This window comes from Cyprinus carpio, chromosome B12 (assembly GCF_018340385.1).
Source record: "Cyprinus carpio isolate SPL01 chromosome B12, ASM1834038v1, whole genome shotgun sequence".
Taxonomy (NCBI): Eukaryota; Metazoa; Chordata; class Actinopteri; order Cypriniformes; family Cyprinidae; genus Cyprinus; species Cyprinus carpio.
Genome location: NC_056608.1, coordinates 7371835 through 7392450, shown reverse-complemented (window position 1 = coordinate 7392450; position 20616 = coordinate 7371835). Strand labels below are relative to the sequence as shown.

Genomic DNA, 20616 nt, shown 5'->3' with positions numbered 1-20616 from the left:
AAAGTGCAACCAACCAGCAGTAGTGGTTAATTACTGTAATTTAATTACTGTTCCCTTGAAAAAGTAAACTAAGGGATTTCTCTTATTTATTCTGTAATTTAATTACAGTTACTTGTGATGAACATGAAAATGTAACATCTAATGTTAAAATTTATGTTTTTATGTATGTAACCTTCTCCCTTTAAATACTTTGGCCAGTTCAAGAATAATTTATGCAATTTTATATTATTGATTTGAAAGAATTAAAAGAGCAGTTTCATGTCTATCCTTGTTTGGTTGATATGGGATTTAGAAAGTAATCGAGTAATTCAATACTTTGAGAAAGTAATTAGTTCAGTAATCTAATTACACTGTTGAAGATGTAATAAGCTGCACTGTAACTTACCCAGCACTACTAAACAGTAGGTAGCTGAAGACCATCCTACTAATTTTAATGTAAAAAGTATTTTTTTCAGCAGAGGTAAACAATATATAATATACTCGATACTATATATTCGATACATAAACAGTCATGTTTTGCATTTATAAAAAAGAAGAAAAAAAGATAGTACCTTTTAAAATAACGTAATAATTAGCAATTGGCTTATTCATTCATTGATTTGTCAGATAATTGTGTGTGTTTGTGTGGAGAGAGAAAGAGAGATACAAGCGCATGCGCGCTACATACATTTACACTTCCGGGTTTTTTGAAATGTAACATTTCGCTTGTGATGTATCGATGAAACTTGTTGCCCGGGCAGAGAATAAAAAGGTGCTTGGCTGTAATTAAAGCGACACATTGTTTAAAGGCAAAAGAAACAGCGGCGGTGAATACTGTCATGCTCTGCGAATTAGACTCTCACTAGACTCGCTCTGATGGACTGATGTTGCACTGGTGTGCCTTATGACCGGACGAACAGCAGCATGACGCGCCTGATGTTTCTAGCAGCCGCGGCGTTTCTCCTGTCCGCTCCTGCGAGCGCCTCTCAGGGGGACAAAGAGCCCGTCTATCGCGACTGCGTCAAACAATGCGTCCGGACCAACTGCACGGGGGCCCGACTGCGCGGATTCCAGTCCTCTCAGCCTCCATACATGGCACTCACCGGTACTGTACTAACCTATTTCTGTTAGTAACACTACTAACTTAGTAGAGTATTATGCAAACTGATTTTATTTCATAGCTGGCAATAGAGAATATGTCAAAATATTATTATAAATTAAATTATTAGAAGAACTAAATTATTTAATGACTATTTTTGATGTGCATAGGCTAGTAATAAGTATTTATACAAATTATGACAAAAATTGCACAGACCTGCACACAAACAATGCACTGACACTTTTATTATTATTTTTTTCGCAAAATAATGTCATATATCAATTGCCATATTAACAGTATTGTTTCTTTAAGTTCTTATTCCATCAATTTTATCATTATCATGGTATTGCAATTACTTTTTTTGACATACTATAGTAATTCATTCCATGATTTAGTTAGAAGCAGGCTGGAGTGCCATGCAAGTACCATGTTATATGAATACAGCAATCGCTTGATATGTCATGCTATATACCATTTTATTACATCACTGTGCCATGGTACCATAACACTACTTTTCTTTTTTTTTTCAATAAATTAAATGATTAAATTACAGTATCTGACTTGGCTTGTCTGGTTGGTTTTAGAGGGGTTTTGGTCACTTATCAGATTTGGAGACCAGCTGGCCAACCCGCTAAACCAGCTGGACTCCAGAGACGGGTTAAACTAGCTAGGACCAGCCAACCACCATAGGTTGTTTTCATGTTTCATTGAAACACAATGCCACATATGGAAGGATGAAATAATGAATATTCTGGCTTTAATATCAATTAAGCGAAATTGACAGCATTTGTGACAAAATGTTGATTACCACAAAAAAATGAATTTTGACTCATCCTTTGTGTTCGAACAGAGGTAAAATGAGGCAGTTTCATTGGGGATTCTCTAAAAGCAACTTTAAAAGGTGCATCCTGGCTTTTTACACCGTATCGAAAGATGCTGGACTCTTGTTGGCAGCTTTTCCTTCACTATCCTTTCTTACAAAGAAATAATTAAATTGGTAAAGAAATTCATATGTAGGCACAACATATATTTAAGCATAAATTCTTCTAATTCTGTGTGAGATTTGGTTAGTATTGTAGGTAGATTTACTTTATCAATGTCAATTAATTTTGTAGTTTTTGCAATCGATCGTTTGAGGTCTGTGATCTTTCAGGCTGGACGTGTCGTGATGACTGCAGGTATCAGTGCATGTGGACCACCGTGGGTCTGTACCAGGCAGAGGGCTACAGCGTTCCACAGTTTCACGGGAAGGTTAGTGTCAAACAATGGATAAAAAAAGAGACATATTTTAATGGTCATCCCTATGGAAATATATGTATTTTCAACCCTGATTCTACATCTTTTTGCTATTTTTGACTTTGCGTAGTGGCCATTTGCTCGTTTCCTGTGTTTTGAGGAGCCTGCGTCCGCGCTGGCGTCTCTGCTCAATGGTCTGGCATGTCTGCTGATGCTGCTGAGATACCGTAGCGCCGTCCCTCGACAGAGCCCCATGTACCAAACCATCACCGCCTTCTCACTGGTGAGACAGTGTCTGTCTGCTGTAGTACTGACAACCATTCTTATTCATAACTAGAGTTCTTTTTTTTTTTTTTTTAAATGGTTTGCTTGCAGAGTTGTAGCATATAGCAGAAGTGGCCTCATGAAAGAACATTAACTGGCTGTATTAAATGTAGTCTGATGTTTGCTAAATGTCTGATGCATATGGGACACAAAAGTGGAAACACTTCAGGAGTGTTGAAGTCGCCATCGGATTGGTTGAATTCTACAGGATTTCTGGGAGACGTGCGTGTCGCGTTCTTTAACATTCTGTCTGGAAACAAAGATGCCGTGACGCCGAACCCCCTCACGAAAGAAGAAAGCTGTAGTGTTTACAACTGTGACGACAAGCGCTGTTCAGGATCAACTAAACAACTGACGCTGAGCGAAATTAACTGTGATTGGTTGTTTGACATGTCAGTCAATGGGCCTTAGCCAATGAAAGCTGCCATTAATTCCAGACCTTCAGCCGTCAGTCTGAAGGTCTGGCTACGCGAGACTATATTAAATGTAACAAGCAGAAGAGCTCAATTAAGATCGTTAAACTCATGAGTGCTTTTTGCAGTGCAGAGGGAGCAAGTGTGCATGGGATTGATTAAGAGAAAAGCTCTGACTAGGGAACTGCCTAAAAGTTCATAGAGGCTTATTACCAATGCAAGATAGTATAAATCATGTTTTAGTATGATTAATCGTGCAGCCCTAATATATATATATATATATATATATAAAATGTGTCTTGCTATTGCAATGTTCACACTGATTGCACACAGAAGCGAACATACAGCAGCACAAACAGGGTAATCACATTTGTTCTTCTGTGCTGGATCAGTTAATAGGTCAAAATGACTTAAAAACCAGCCTCTTATCAACGTCAGTAGCCTCGTGGGCAGTGCTTTGACATGTAGCGCCGTTGTCCTTCGGGCGTCCCTTGTTTGAGTCCCGGCTCATGGACCTTTCCCACTCAGTTGTGGCTCAGAGAGTTGGACTTGTAACCCAAAGGTCGTGGGTTCGAGTCTCAGGTCGGACATCCAGTGCTCTCTCCACCCTCAATACCACGACTGAGTTGAGACCCTTGAGCAAGGCACCGAACCCCCATCTGCTCCCTGGGCACCACAGCATTGGCTGCCCACGACTAAGGGTGTGTGTTCACTACTGTGTGTGTGTGCACTTGGATGGGTTAAATGCGGAGCACAAATTCAGAATATGGGTCACCATATTGGCCACACGTCACTTCACTTTCATACTCTTTGGAACATTCTGAAACCATGCTGGATCACATGATCATCAGTTTTATTCATAGCATCTCCAATGCTGTTCAAATTAAATAAAAAATTCTCAAAATAAAAAATAAGAAAACCACCAGCAAGCCATATCACCCTACAGCCCAAAACTGGTCGCCCACTGAAACTAAGCAGGGTTGAGCCTGGTCAGTAACTGGATGGGAGACCTCCTGGGAAAACGAGGTTGCTGTTGGAAGAGGTGCTAGTGAGGTCTGCAGGGGGTGCTCATCCTGTGGTCTGTGTGGCTCCTAGCTCCGTTGCAGATCCAGGTGGATGATGCACACTGGTGGTGGATTAGGAGATCCCCCTTCCCATTGTAAAATGCTTTGAGTGCTTAGAAAAGCACTATATAAATGTCATTTCATTGTAAATGTAGTTTGTGCTCAACCGCATTTGCATCTCTCTGCAGGTTTCCCTGAATGCATGGTTCTGGTCTACAGTGTTTCACACGAGAGACACCTATCTAACAGAGGTAACCTTTCAAAAGATGATTCAGAGACAAATTCAAAACATTTTCTTATGTATCTCTTGCATTAAGAGGAACGATTGTCATGGCAAAAAAAAAGACATCAAAATTGTTGCTAGAGACTTTCTAATTTTGTTTTATAGAAGATGGACTACTTCTGTGCATCAGCTGTCATTCTTTACTCTATCTACTTGTGCTGTGTCAGGTATGTGAACAGGAAGTCCTCATAAATTGACCATATATAGTGCTTGTTAAACTTTTTGTTTATGGTGATGATTTGGGGATTAATATTTGTGTTTCAGGACGTTGGGCTTGCGTAGGCCTGCAATTTCTAGTATGGTGGGAGTTCTGCTCATTCTGGCCTTCACGTCCCATGTGTCTTATCTGACCTTTGTCAGTTTTGACTATGGGTACAACATGGCTGCTAATGCCACCATAGGTAAGTGTTGTGAATACAGCAGTCTGTTTACGTACAGTGCCTATGATAAGCTGATAATGTGTTAGTTCATGTCAAAATGCCCTAAATATTTTCAAAGTAATAAAAAAAAAACCCAACAACAGGTTTTTATTTTTATTACTTTGAAAAGGCTATGAATGGATTGTATTTACTTAATATATTTTAATACTTGTATTTATCTTAATCAATGTTTCTGGGTTTCTTATTGTGTAAATGATTCATCAGCATACATTATTCCTAATAAAAACGGGATTGGTATTTCACAGTCTGCTGCAAAATATTGAGGTCTGACTCTGGAGTCGAATATCCGATTTCGCTCCAGTCAAATCATCATGAATAAAATCAAGTCATGACCTATAGTTTTAATATCCAGTTTCATTCAGAAAAATATCACGTTACTGGACTAACATGAGTTTTTAATGCTTTTTCATAATGACTAGTTAAAGCTTGATCAATTTATTGATTACTGTAGATCTTTGCATGTGAACGCTTGCATCAGTTGTTCTGTCAACTTTGTAATATTTCTGACAATATTAGTCATTTAAAAAAAAATTATATTATTATTTGTATTCTAATTAATTCGTTTGCAAAGCTGAATTTTCGTCAATTAAATCAGTGCAAAATCATCTTCACACTATATAACACTTAAACTAAAGATTTAAAATCAAAACAAATACAATAATAAGCCGGTACGTTAGGTATTATTTTCTCATCCGTCTGTTGTTCCCTCTGGTCTTGGTCTTCTCTGTTACAGGCATGATAAACCTGTTGTGGTGGTTGTGCTGGTGTTGGCTGAACCGCAGGATTTTACCGTACTGGTGGAAGTGTGTGATGGTGGTGCTCTTACTGCATGGCCTTGCCCTGCTGGAGCTGCTGGATTTCCCTCCTCTCTTCTGGGTCCTAGATGCTCATGCCGTCTGGCACCTCAGCACCGTGCCCGTCCACTTCCTCTTTTACAGGTACACATGCACTATGTATTTCTATATCTTGTATCTGCTGCATGTAAATTGCACATATTAATGCTGATATTTACACATTTCTCAGTACTTCTCAGTACTTGCGATCCGTTTTCAAAACTCTTCACACAACTTTCAGCTTGGCACAGCAGGAAATTTCACATCCAAACTGAATTAAAACTACCAAAACACTTTTGTTTCAAATCAATTCATTCTTCCATAACACATAGCAAGGATTGTTACCAAACAAACTCACTTTGTCGCTCATAAAACATTGACTAACAGGTAACATTATACAGTGTTTTCTTTTGAAAAATTCCTTTATAAAACAAGAATGACAGCTCTTTAGAATTCAGTTTGTTACATGGTCCGTGTTTACATTGCAGTACAAAACTATGCTAAAGTTGTCTCCTTTTGCATAGATGGTAACAAAATTTAAAAAACTAATAATTTTGATATAAATTTTTTTTAGATTTGAAATATATTTCATTACTGTAAAAATGTAAATTCATGCTATATGTAACATATATATACACACATACTGTGGCCATGAATTAATATTACTTTCCCTCTTTTATTTAATCGTGGCTACGATATAGTAATTAGTTCCCCAAACGAGGGAAAGAATTAATACAATGTTGCCACGATTTCAATAAAATGAGCGATCAAATTAGAATAATTTAGGTACTTGTGGGAACGAGTTCTTAAAGGGTTACTCCACCCCAAAATTTAAATTTTGTCATTAATCACTTACCCCCATGTCGTTCCAAACCCATAAAAGCTTAGTTCGTCTTCGTAACACAATTTAAGATATTTTGGATGCAAACCAGGAGGCTTGTGACTGTCCCATTGACTGCCAAGTAACTTACACTGTCAAGGTCCAGAAAAGTATGAAAGACATCATCGGAATAGTCCATCTGCCATCAGTGGTTCAATCTTAATTTTATGAAGCGACGAGAATACTTTTTGAACAAAAATAACGACTTTATTCAACAATTCGTCTCCTCTGTGTCTCTCCGCATAACCGTAGCGCCATTGTGGAGAACATCCGCTGTACGCAAACTGCGTATGCTATTCTGTGTCAGCCGCAATACAAGGATATGTTTTCTACGTGTATTTATGCTTTAATTTGAACTAAAACAGTGCATCCGTGCAGCGCGGCTGACACAGTACGCTGCCTGCTTTCAGCAGATATTCTCCAAAATGGTGCTACGATGATTAAAGTCATCATTTTTGTTTTCTTCGCATATAAAAAGTATTCTCATTGCTTCATAAAACCACTGATGACAGATGGAGTGTTCTGACGATGTCTTTCATACTTTTATGGACCTTGACACTGTTATTTGCTTGGAAGTCAATGGGACAGTCACAAGCCTCCCAGTTTTCATCCAAAATATCTTAAAATTGTGTTCTGAAGATGTAAAGAAGCTTTTAAGGGTTTGGAACGACATGGGGGTAGGTGATTAATGACAATTTTTTCATTTTGGGGTGGAGAATCCTTTTAATTCGTGGCCACAGTATTTAATTTTTACTCTGCGTGTCGTGTGTGGTTCCATAGAAATGGGTTCTGGTGCTTGTATTAAAAACTATGATTGTAAAATACAATAAACTGGTGTTGGATTTAATTTGAAACCGTTTTTATTAAGAAATTGCTGCTAAATTTCATAAATGATAACATAAACAGCATATAACCTTTGAAATAAACAAGACATTTTTATGTAGAAATGTTCTTGTAGAACATATAAAATTATTTTTTACAGTGTATGTTTTTTCTTGCTTTTTTCTTGTAGTTTTCTCATAGATGACAGCCTTCACCTCCTCAACACAGAGAAGCCTGGAGTGAAACTGGACTAGGAGGAAACAGTCTCAGAACCCCAACCCCTCCTCTGATATCCTTCTCATCAGGGCAAGTGCGAGCCGGACTGAGCCAAGCCTCAACCGCAGTGGCTTCCGGCACATGTCCCGGGGCTGAAGTTCTGAATTTCATTGTTTTCCTTTGTTTTTACTGTTTCTTTTTACCATAACTTTTTTATTTTTGCATTGTACAGAAAGGATTGTTGTTTGGGCTGGTTTTAAAGATGTGCCACTGTACTGTAGTTGAAACCTGATAGATGTTTGCATTCACTTGAGCTTTGCCTTTCAATTAAGAAGTAAATCAGCCTTTATCATCACAGCACTCTTTTAAAAAGGTGCACTGAATAATAACCATCTTTGCAGATGAATATCTTCACATAAGTTGTTCATATCTCCCACTCATATCCGTCTACATTTGTGGTGCTTGATTTAGTGGCCCTGAATTGAATATATCTCCGAGATAAAAGTAGATTGAGCTTAAGTTTTAAACATCCATTCACTATAAGCGTGCTGAACTTCAGGAGGGGTTATGAGTGAGCAGTGTGCTCTGTTTTTGAGACATGTGGCTGTTACCTCACCAGGGTGCAACACCAGTGGCTACCAGCAGAAGGTAGTGCTGATTAGCTTCCATATTGCAGGAAGTCACTTTTCGTTCACTGTTCTGTGAATTCCCAGCATAGACTTGTGATGGATTGGATGTTTTGTTGTTGTAGCAGTGCATATATCAAGTTACCCATTTTTCCATAGTCATCACTCAGTTTAATCACTGTAGATAAAAAAGAAATAGTCCACACACAAATGAAAATTAGTGCTGAAAATTAACATAAGGAAAAGTTTAGTAGAAAGTTCATATAATAAAAATAAAAGGTCACCATTGATCGACAAGCTTTAAAAATGGCAAAAAGCACCATGGCCTCTATCGGCCCATTCACACCAAAAACGATAACTATGAAGTTTGAAAACATTCTAATTCTGTTAGAATAAGAACGTTTACATCGTTATAACAGTGATGACACAGGAATGATATCATTGGAATCACTTTCAGAACAATTTTTTCTAGCTCATGAATGATAAAAACATTGACAGCCAATCAAAATCCATCTTGCTTTTAAGAGCCCAAGCATTTTAAGAGCCCCGGTGATGAAACTCAAGTTTTTAATGTTGTTTACATGTCTATCAGGTGTTTTAATATGCCAAACTATGTGCAAACTCAAAAGTCAACACCACTGCAGATCAGTTTCTCCTTAAAACTGCGGTGTACCAAAGACTCAAAAATGCAACAAAAAACAAACAAACAAATCCATCCATCATGCAGGGTCTTTCTATATAAATAACAAACATATCTTTTACTACCTAAGGATGTAGATTTTAGAAGTTAGCTGTCTAAGACGGTGAACAGGAGCGCGGTTTGTGTAATGTTATTAACTGTTTGATAATGTAGTCAGATCAAAGGCAAATGATATATACGGTTACATGTCTGATGTTGTAGAGCGTGATACATAAAATGCATTACCATTCTGATACATCGACTTATATACGACCCTGCATAATTCAGTTTTTTCAGTTTTTGGTTCAAACATATATGGCTAAATTAATCCAATATAGCTACTTGCCATTGTGTTGCATTTACTACTTCAGTTAACCGAGTAAAACTGGAATAGGTAGTCCAAACTCATGTGATTGAGTGGAGGTGGGGTCTAATTTGCATATTCTTGGATCCGCATATATTAAATGAGGTTAGGGTAGAGTTATATTCAAGCCATTTTAATGGATAAAGAGAAATTATTTTATGTTATTATTATAGTTATGTTTCTTGGTGTGAACGGGCCTTTTTTTTAAGTCTCTGGGGCAGGTTTACTAACAGCTTGCGCCAGCGCAAACCATCTTTTGGCATTAAAATAGTACTGTCAGGATTTACTAAAGATGACAGTGACAAATTAGCACTGAAAAGGCATGGACACAGTTATTTTTGCGCCTCACCTTATTGAATATGCATTTGGAGGAGTTTCCCTTTCAGATGCAAAATTTATGGGAGGAGAATATTCAAATGAATCACGCAACATGATTTACAAACGTTTATGCTCGTCAAATTACTGGTATTTGTACCATTATTTAACGCTCCAAAAAAGCATGCCTTAAATTATTTTGTGCTTAAAAAGGGCTGCAATTGTTGTTGCTAGGAGGATTTCTTCCACACATTAATTTATTTGGAATGCCAGAAGAAAACATTATCCGAACATATAGTTTGCCAAGCCATGTTATTTTTAATTTGCCTCAGGAAATAAAAGATGACTTGGAACCCTCAACTAGGAGTCACGCAACACCAGGTCTATCGAAACTTGTAACCCTTCATTGTTTGGCTTCCGGTTCTTTTCAACGTACTGTGGCTTTATTTCTTTATTCATTATTTGTGACTACGCTAATTTGCGCTGCGCTTGGTATTTTGCGTTGGTCGATATTTAAATTAGCTGTTGTGTCTGTGTTCTTTAATTTGCACATTGTTAGTAAATCACCCGCAGAAATTTCTACGCCCATCTGCGCTGTTTTGAAATTGCGCTCTCTCGCTAATTTGCCCTGTTTAGTAAAACCAAAAATGAAAACGTTATTTATCAATAATATTTTACTCAATCTCTGTCTCATGACATGGATATTATGATGATAAATGGTGCTTTGTTGACATTTTGTAGGTTGATAACTGTTACTTTTGGTCACTCTGTGCTTCCATTTCATAGAAAAATACAGCATGAACATTCTGCTAAACATCTCCTTTAGCATTCCATGAAGGAAAATCATGAGTAATGACAGATTTGTTTGATATTGGATCAACTATTATTTTAATCATGCTAGGGGGAATGTCTAGTATCAGCACCACAGAGCTACTCGTTGCCTGAATATAAAATACTGACTTGATCCTTATGACATAAAGAGTTAAAGAGTGGCATGATATGTGATAAAGAAATTAATTTTCCTTTTGACTGAGATTTTATATAGCATGGTTTTTCTCTCTGTTGCTGCTTTATCTTTGGTTTTAATTTCCTTACACTTTTTGTTTATGAGATCACTTTGTGCTTTATTTTGATTTCATTTTCGTTTGATTTTTATTTCACCAAGAATGCCTTTGCAGTGAAAATATTACATAGAATTGGGTTTCCACAGAAGGTAATGGAAAACGGATAAAAAAGGATTTGTGTGTGTGTGTGTGTGTGTGTGTGTGTGTGTGTGTTTAGTTGCTGTGCAATTTGAGCTTGTAGTGCATCACATTTACACACATTTATTACTATAGCAACCTGATGGCTACCACAGCTTATATCCTTACCAATGTTATTAAGCTCCTTCTCTTCAGAACGCTTGTCACACTATGCCTTACATTTTTAATCTTTTTATTGTTCATACAAGGCAGTGCTTCTCCATGTGTGAGTATCCACAAATCTCTCACCATCCACAAACTCTTATTCACTCGTGCCAGACTATTTCTTGTATCATTTTAAAGCTAATCCACACTTTTACAGATTCTGGATTTATTGTGACTTGAGCCAAAACCATATTTGATTGCCTGATATGTCTTTGTTCCATATCATCACTTGTGCACTTTATGTGTGTGTGTGTGTGTGTGTGTGTCAGAACAAGAGTGCAAGCATGATCAGGCTGGAGGGTAAATATAGCCATTTAGAAAGGCTAAAAGTGGTATAGAGGGGGAGGGGACAACAAGGGTATCCAGAACAGTGATGGCGTGGTCCGCTTATCAGACTCAACAATTCACTGCATCTGTCTATTGAGAGTCTTAATGAGCAGAAACTCAATGCTACAGTATTTCTATAACTATGAGGGAGTTTAACCACTAACTACAACTTTTTAAGCTTGTTTATTTAAAATTGCGATCAAACGGAAGAAGTGACAGATCTTTTCTATAATGTGGTGTACATCTAAGTTTAGTGGATTATTGAAAAACAAAAAAATATAGAGTGTGACTTGGTTCTGTTTATTGGTTGTTGATTGGAATTTGAGATGTGGGTATTGCATTCAACAGTGGAGGCAGATAAATATGAGCTTGGGGTTGGAGATGTCCTGTGTATGTCACCAGAGAGAAGTCTGTCATTTTCATCAAAAGGTCAATTTGATTCTAAACTTAAATGTATGCATGGATTAATATTCATAACACAATCTATAACATGCATTTGGAAAATAGATGGGATGACTTTACACATTATGCTGACTTTAAAGGAAACGTATATACAGCTCTATAACCAGCATCTGTGGCAAGATGTCCATTACCACAGAAAATGCAACAAGTTTCCAAGAGAAATTTTGACATGTAGTATGGTTTGTAAAAACTAAAACATGATGGAAATGCTGATGAAAAATCCCCATGAAGTAGTTGGATTTTTACAATTGACATCTATGGGGCCACATCATCCCCAATGCATTTTTAAAATATCTAACACTTGACACAAATTTTGTGTTTGTTTATACAAATTGAGGAAGGAGATAAAATATATTTTTTTGCTTTGGTGATTGACAGATGCTTCTGGAATATTCCTTTAATTAGGATGACTAAGTTAATACAATATAACTTTTTCTTTGATACAACTGTACAAACTTATATATAATGCTTTTCACCTTCCCTCTATGAAAAAACATTTTTCATATTTTGTTCTTTATGTTTTTAAAGCAGAATGCATCAAAGCATCAAATTAAAACTGTAAAATAACCTGCATGCTGAATGTAAACTTGACCTTTTGTTCATGTTTATGAAACTAAAAGAAAGGGAATGAGATTTACTGTATGCCTGGACTGGTAAATGGTTGTTTTCTGAAGAGCATTTCTTTATTTCTTTTTTGACACTGTTGTCTGTATGTAATGTAACATAAGGCCAAACACCAGAGGTGGCTTCTGGGTATTCTAATTGTTAATGTCCCGCAGGATTTCCAAATTCTCCCTCTTTTTCAGTGGCCAGTTTGACTGTGGCCATCCACAGGCTTAACAAAGACTTGCCCTGTATATCTCTCTTACCTACAATGTCTCTTCTCACTCTATCTGTCCCTTTCTCTTGCTCTCTTTCTATTTCTTTGTCTTAGTATTGTATTGCACCTTTCTCCACCAATTGTACATAGGTCCAAATGTGTATAAAGAAACCTCAAAGAAATGAATAAACTGTTGTCTATTAACTCTTTTCCTGGTAAGCCTATGTGTTTATTTCAGTAACACTGTGAGAGGCTGTGCTGCATCATAGAAACAAAATAATGATACAGCCAATTTATGAAATGGTTAACTCATAATAAAAATGTTAAGGACATGTTTTCAGTTTACTAAGCAAATTCATATAGAACCTGACAGGTAAACTAAGGTTAATTGTGGGTCTTATAGACACTACTGAAGAGGTATTTCATGTTGGTAACCAAAGAGTTGCTGGTAGCCATTGACTTCCATAGCTATAGAAAACAAATACTTTGGAGGTCAATGGCTGCCAGAAACTCTTTGGTTGCCAATATTTTATAAGATATATTCTCTTTTGTAATAAGAAGAAGAAAGAAACAACATGAGTGTGAAATAGTGACAATTTCATTTTTGTGTGAACTATCTCCTTACTATTGTTGTCACGCTAGAAAAGGAATTGGATTCCATTATAATATGGTATTCCATGCAGTGTGCTCTGCTGTATGCTGCAAATTTTGTCAAGTTAGCAAGCCATCCAGCACAGTTACATACTATATAGTGCAAAAATAGTATGGTATATGCCATTCTGAACCTAAAGGCCTACTAAAAGAGAATTATAAAAGTGTTTTTCTCATAATCTAGAAATAACTTTGGTATAAATAAAGCCCCATTGAGTACATGAAATATAAAATAGAGGAAGGTTTACTTACTTGAGGGGTCATGCAGGTGACAAAATGCTGGATAGTTCTGAATGAAAGAGGTTTATTCTTCCTCCTCCTCTTTCTGCCAGTGCCTGCATCTCAGACTCTGAGCCTGGGGTACAAACACGCTCACTATCAATGTTAGAAAAAAAGAAACTTTTGGCAATGCATTCCATTCTCTATTGACTTTTGAGAAAAACAGCCACTACAAGTAGAAATTTGCAGAGTTAACAAAAAACTCCCCAAATAGCAATTTGTGAAAAAAAAATAATTACAATTAAAATTCAATTAAATAAATAATTTACATCATTATAGTTCACCCAAAAATTTAATCTTGTTGATTTACTCACCTTCAGGCCATCCAAGATGTAGCTGAGTTTGTTTCTTCAATGGAAAAGATATGGAGAAATTTAGCATTATATCACTTGCTCACCAATGGATCATCTGTAGTGAATAGGTGCTGTCAGAATGAGAATTCAAACAGCTGATAAAAGTTGGCACCAGTAGCCTTGTGGTTAGCATGCTGGCATACAGTGCATCTGTGCTCACGGCTACCCGAGTTTGATTTCCATCTTGAGGGCCTTTGCCAGTCCCTCTCCCCTCTCTTCACCTGATTCTTTCCTGTCTGCTCTCTAATGTTATATAACAAGAAAAGGCCCAAAAATGTAACTTTAAAGAAAGAGCTGAAACATCACAAAGTGGACTAGAGTCATGGATTATTGTGAAATGAAAATCTGCATGTTTGTAATAAACTAATTCATAATTAAGATTTTTTTACTTCAAACTGTTGCTTTTATTGTGTGAGTTATTGTGATGATTTATCGGCTGTTTGGACTCTCATTCTGATGACATCCATTCACTGCAGAGGATTCATTGGTGAGCAACTGCTGTAATGCGTTTCTCCAAATCTGTTAAAATGAAGAAACATACTCATCTACATCTTGCATGGCCTGAGGATTAATTTTCGTTCATTAATTTTCAGCAAATTTTCATTTTTGGGTGAACTATTGCTTTAAACAGTTGAGACTAATATTGATTATTTCTAAAGTTTTTTTTTTTTTAATTATTATGTATTTTTTTTAAGCAGCTATTCCAGTAGCAACTAACTATTTTAACTGCACTGGAAACTGTTGTCCTTATTCGCTAAATACATCATAAATCAGCGATTTAAAGGTTAAATGTTCCCATTCCAGATTTTCTAGTAACTATTTTTAGATACTCATACTCATTCTTTAGGCCTACGATAATTACTAAGGGGCCGTTTACACGACAACGTTTTCAGCCAAAAATGGGAAACTTTTTATGCATTTTGCCTGTTCGTTTACACAACAACATCGTTTTGGGAACTGAAAACGCATATTTTTGAAAACGGGTTTCAAAGTGCAAGTATTTGAAAATGCCACCATTATCATTTCTGTGTAAACACCCAAAACAGGAATCTTTGAAAACGGTGACATCATGCGCATGCGTAGTACGTTTTAGGTAGGTACATGCACAGTACGATTCGATTTTAAAGGCAAGTGTGAACAAACATACACAACAATGGCGTACCAGTACATGGTACTGTTGTAGCTGCTCAAGAGTTTGCTAACGCTTCTTCAGCAAAGTGTGGATTTACTTCACCAATATTACAACCAACAGCAGAGACGAATCATATACAACATATAATCACACACTGCTCTCACCCATACTTACACACATACTAAACACACAAATATGAAAACACGTGTTACACAAATACAACATAAGCATGCAAATATGAAAGCATGTGTTACACACACACACACTTAAGCACACAGTTGGATACAAACAGTACACACACAGGAGCAGGCACATCATAGATGAAATCGTGGCATTTTTTACACTACACTGTATTTCTGCTTAAGTGATTCAATTCTTTGTTTTAGTCCTTTTAGTGGGAAGTTGTGGCCTAATGGTTAGAGAGTCGGACTCCCAATCGAAGAGTTGTGAGTTCGAGTCTCGGGCCGGCAGGAATTGTGGGTGGGGGGAGTGCATGTACAGTTCTCTCTCCACCTTCAATACCATGACTTAGGTTGCCCTTGAGCAAGGCATCGAACCCCCAACTGCTCCCGGGCGCCGCAGCATAAAATGGCTGCCCACTGCTCCGGGTGTGTGTTCACAGTGTGTGTGTGTGTGTTCACTGCTCTGTGTGTGTGCACTTCGGATGGGTTAAATGCAGAGCACGAATTCTGAGTATGGGTCACCATACTTGGCTGAATGTCACTTCACTTCTTTTGGAGTGCTTTAATAATTCTTTAAATTTATGCTTCTGTTGAAGAATTTTAATTCAATAAGCGTTAAGTGGTTTTGAGTTCACAGGCAATAGCACAATCCACTAGTATGTATATTTTTAGGAAGTTATTCTTTTAAATTCTGAAGTTTTTCTATTACAAATGATTATTTGTACACTTCCTGCTGTAGGAAATAGTATTTTGTAAGCACATACTAGATAAAAATGTCTGTCCCACTTTACCAGACGCAGTGTCCCAATTTACCTAAAAAGGCCCAAAGGAGAAAAAAAAAGGGTGCTTAACATTTTTGAATCTCTGTATGTTTAAAGAATAAAAAATAAATAGTGGGAGATACAAGAGAATTTGAAGAATTTGTTTAAAGCATAAATTTGGTAGAATAGATTTATTTGTATTTAATACAATTTTGCTGACTTCACCCTATCTGAATATTCATTTAAACAATTAAAATGTTTTCCTTCTATACTTCTACTTCTCTGGATAGTGCATTATTTAATTTTCTGTTTTTCTCATATTAGTATTGTAGTCCATTCCTACTGTGTTATTCCTGTATGTTTGCACTATGTCCGTACTTTCTTTTGCACTGGAAGCTCCTGTCCTCGAGTCAAATTCCTTGTGTGTGGAGTGGAAGCATACTTAGCAAAATCTCTTTCTGGCTCTGATTCAGTGAAGAGTATCTTTTTTTTTTCCTGGGCACTAACGCTGGAAATGTTCTGCTTTTTTGGTTATCAAGACTTTGAATGTAAATAGGAGAAATATTAACTGAAGTCAAAAAACAGGACAACTAGCGTTCGCCTTGCCCTTGTTAAACTGCTCCCGACTCCATAATTGGACTTTATGAATGTTGCAGTAGACGCTGTACTGCTGGAGTCAATCTGTACTGCCACTCCTCCGCGGGAGCGCGCGTATTATGGCACACACGCACACACACACACGCTCGCACACTGACTGGAGAGTCAGGCGGACTCGCTCCTGCCAGGAAGTTGTTGGTATTCGGGAAATAACAAAGAGACGAAAACAGGTATATTAAACGCATCGAAACTACACGAGGGGGATCTGTGTAACTTATACGAGATCCGGGTATGCGCTTGAGCACCATTAACTAATGGAGGACTAATCGATGGAGGCGGACAGAAGTTTTGGGCTCGTCTGGGTCCTGCTGCTGCTGTTGGGTATTACAGCCGCTACAGGGAGAGAAGGTAGGTCATCTCCACATATTCCCACATGATCCCCAAACTCTCGTATGGTATTACATACTACGTTAATGTGAAGTGACGGAGCAGATAGAGAGTTTAACACCAACAACAGCAGCTGAACACATTCTTGTGGGGAAACTGTGCTACTCAAGCGTTTGACACCCCATATTCTCGGCTAAAGTCGCGACGCGACCGGCGCGCGGGGCCCACTGCATTTTTACGCGACTGTTCGAGCATTTGTTTGTGCCGCTTTTAATGCAGACGAAATGTGAAACATAAGATTTCGTAAAAAGTTGTTTTAATATAGTAAAGAGCGTTACCATTTAAGCCTGTATTCGTGTACCTAATTTGGACTAATATATACAGTGGATAAATTCAGAAAATCCCGTCGGTGTGTTTTTTTTCCCTCACACTGTTGGTGCATTATTCGTAGGTGAAGTAACGTTATGTCACATAAACTTGATTTGCAACTTCTGCATGACAATAGCGCTGAAACCTGACGGCCCAGAGTTCAGGAGTTTAATGGGCACAGCTCCTGATATCTTAGTTTCAACCCAATACATAAAAAGAGACAGAACTTTTAAATTTAATATTAATGATGACACCAAAATGTGATTCAAAATGTACTACACCACAACTGTAATAATATGCAATCATACAATAACATTTAACTGGGTCATGATCACAGAACAACAACAACAACAACATGATAATGACTATGATGCACATGTTATTATTTTAAAAATATTTCATAATACAATAGCATGAATTGGGTCATGAATGCAGGACGACAACAACAACAACAACATAATGATGGTGATGATGATGATGATGATATTATTAATAATATAAAGCAGTTTCAGATATGTACTGAGAAATAACCATTCACATGAGATTTTAAGTGAAAGAATTACATGATGCTACCAGCTCAAAAACAGTATACATAAAACATATTATTATTTTAGTACCATATCCAAAATGCCATAGTACCATAGTAATAATATTGTGTTATTATTATATAACATTTGATATATTTGCCTAATATATGGCAGACACATCAGTATGTAAAACAGTGGACTCCGCAATCTCACAGATTTATGAAATTGTGTACAAAATTGAATTGCTGTTACATTCCAGGTTAAGTTTTGTAGTTTTTATTCCTTGCAAAACACAAAAATGTCACTATGTCATACAATAATTTGTTTTTGTTCAGATTTACACATTGCATTTCTTTTCACTCTTCTGTGTGTACAGTACATGCACTTATTTGGAGGAAGAATTCATGTTCTTAGAAAATCAAACACTTCTTCCTGCTCGCCGAATGAAGTTATTCCAAAGGTCGTTTGTCTTAAAGTTCTGTGTAACTGTCAGCTTCAGATTACACACGTAGCAAAACCAATGTGTTTGTGTGTGAGTGTTTCATGTTTTCATGTTGCGTAAATATTTTCCACAAACTGTCTGTTGTCTTAAGCATTCTTGATGCTCTCAGATTGTCAACAGCCTGGAGAAGCATTCAGTCTTGTTGACAAGCTGAATCCTTAAACAAAGGCATTGAGACATTTGCATGGGACATTGTTGGCATGGGACGTCTATAATGTGACTGCATCTCCCATTCTCAAAACTAATCAAGATCAGTCCCTGCCAGTTTTGCTATCTGATTCTGCATATGCACACGTACATGTTGTGTGTCCCAGTAGTAAACTAACAGTCATTTCATTGCTGTGCTTGGTGGGCTTGTCTTTGTTATCAGTGTGCAAAGCTGTCTTAGATATGCTTTACATGTTTCATTGTTGAGTGTTTCGGAGCTGTTAATGGTGGCTTTTAGCAATGCTGTTAGCTGAAAGTGTCACCACGAGTTTGCTGTTCCTCAATCTCACATGCAGTATGGACATTTAGTATCAGAGTAGAGGCCTATTCACACCAAAGATAACAACTATAGCTAAAAAGTTTTAATAATCGTTCTAAGTCTTTGAGAATAGAGACGTCCACACCACAATTGTAATGATAACAATAGCATTCTTGGTGTGAACAGGCTTTGACAGTCAGATTTGTAACTCATCAGAACTAGGTCGAGATTTTCTTGCCTATGTTTTGATGAAACACCAGTTTGGGATGTTTCTGTTAACTTTTGTTATAGGTTGCAATAAATTTAAGACTGTTGGCTTATTTTTTAAGATGATGATGAGAGTGGAAAAGAGGATAGACCAGTGGTTCTTAACCAAGGGGGCCTTTAGATGACTTGAAATGATTTAAAATAAGACAAATTAAGAATTACGATAAGATTAAACAACAATACTGTAAATCAATAGATTTCTTATTTTAATTTACTGTTATTTTAAAAATACTATTATAAACTATATATAACACAGAATAGTATACGCACAATATCGGATTTGGATCGGCCTCGTCAGAAAATGCCAGTATCGGAGCCGATACTGATCCTGAGTATCGGATCGATGCATCCCTACTTACAATAGTGTGCCTTGGAGTCAGAAAGGATGAGAATCAGTGGTATAGCTAGCATGGTTTACTGACTTGACAAAGATGGAACATTTTTGTATGTTATTGATATTCTTCAGTAGTTTGTTCTGTGATATTATGCTTTCATAAATTTATAGAAGTGTTTTCATGCAAATATTTTTGTCTTAGGTTTTATGTTGCTCCCACTTTAAGTCATGATGTTAACAGTTGTACAGTAACATTTTTGAGATGCATATTAATTAGGTTAATTCATCCTAAAATTATTTATTCTGAACTAGTGCAGTCAAAATTAGTGCATTAACGCATCTTTCCAGCTTAATAGCATTTTCAAAGAAATGCTTCTTTCTCTTTGTTGAGAAAAAATTGTATTTATTTAGATGTAGAATGTCTTTACAACCACATAAAATGGAAGACTTTTCAGACATGCACTCCGACTTCGCCAAGCATTGGAAAAGGTACAGGTGATAAGGGAGCTTCAGTAGAATAGAATTGTGGTCAGATGAGATGTTGTCAGGCTAAATGTCAGTAAATATGAATTTTCCTGTCTTGTCTGCCAATATACTGTGCTCGTAGTGCGTGCTCTGCAATTGCACGTAAAAATGTGGCGGCACACGCTGTATACCATTTCATATTAATGCAAAACAGAAATTATGAGCATGAAATGTCATAGTTTTGTCATCAGTTAAGTCATGAAGTTATCACAAAGGTGATTAAAGCCTTAAAACTGTGCATGTATGTAAATATTTGTTATAAATGAGTCAGATTTAAGAACATTTCTCTGAAATGAAGTGGTTTTCCAAACTATCCAGGAGCACCCCAGCACTGTCTCCCTCATCTAACATACCTGATTCAACACGTCAGCTCATTAGTAAAGACTTTAATACCTGAAGTGGGTCAAAAAAGGTAAAGAGTTGTAAGAAAATATGATGCATGTCATGTTCGGCAGCGGCAGCTCTTAAAGTAATAGCAGCAAAAAAAAAACTAATAACCCAGCTGCTGCAATGTCTGTTAATCAAAGAACAAAATAAAAAAGAGGAAATCAATAACTTTTTAAAATGTTGGGTGGGATTAATCGCGATTAATTACAGAAAAATGTGCGAGGGATTAATCGCGATTAATTACAGAAAAATGTGCGATTAATTATTATTATTTTTTAATTGATTGACAGCACTACTCTGAACCCAGTT

At 36.9% G+C, this 20616-nt stretch overlaps 2 protein-coding genes across 2 annotated transcripts in view; both read left to right on the top strand.

Moving 5' to 3' along the window:
* Positions 1 to 249: 249 nt before the first annotated feature.
* On the top strand, positions 250 to 8910 carry LOC109102091 (post-GPI attachment to proteins factor 3-like). Its single transcript, XM_042735138.1, has 8 exons — positions 250 to 1084; positions 2232 to 2329; positions 2445 to 2597; positions 4304 to 4366; positions 4504 to 4565; positions 4663 to 4799; positions 5572 to 5776; positions 7564 to 8910. The coding sequence occupies exons 1-8, from the start codon at positions 904 to 906 to the stop codon at positions 7625 to 7627; spliced, it is 963 nt and encodes a 320-aa protein (XP_042591072.1). The 5' UTR covers positions 250 to 903; the 3' UTR covers positions 7628 to 8910.
* Positions 8911 to 16663: 7753 nt separating this feature from the next.
* Positions 16664 to 20616, top strand: part of LOC109102100 (receptor tyrosine-protein kinase erbB-2-like) — a 38148-nt gene continuing 34195 nt past the window's right edge. The window contains exon 1 of the mRNA XM_042735136.1: positions 16664 to 16951. Within this exon, the coding sequence (XP_042591070.1) occupies positions 16873 to 16951 (79 nt within the window). The 5' untranslated portion in view covers positions 16664 to 16872. The remainder of the gene's footprint in view (positions 16952 to 20616) is intronic.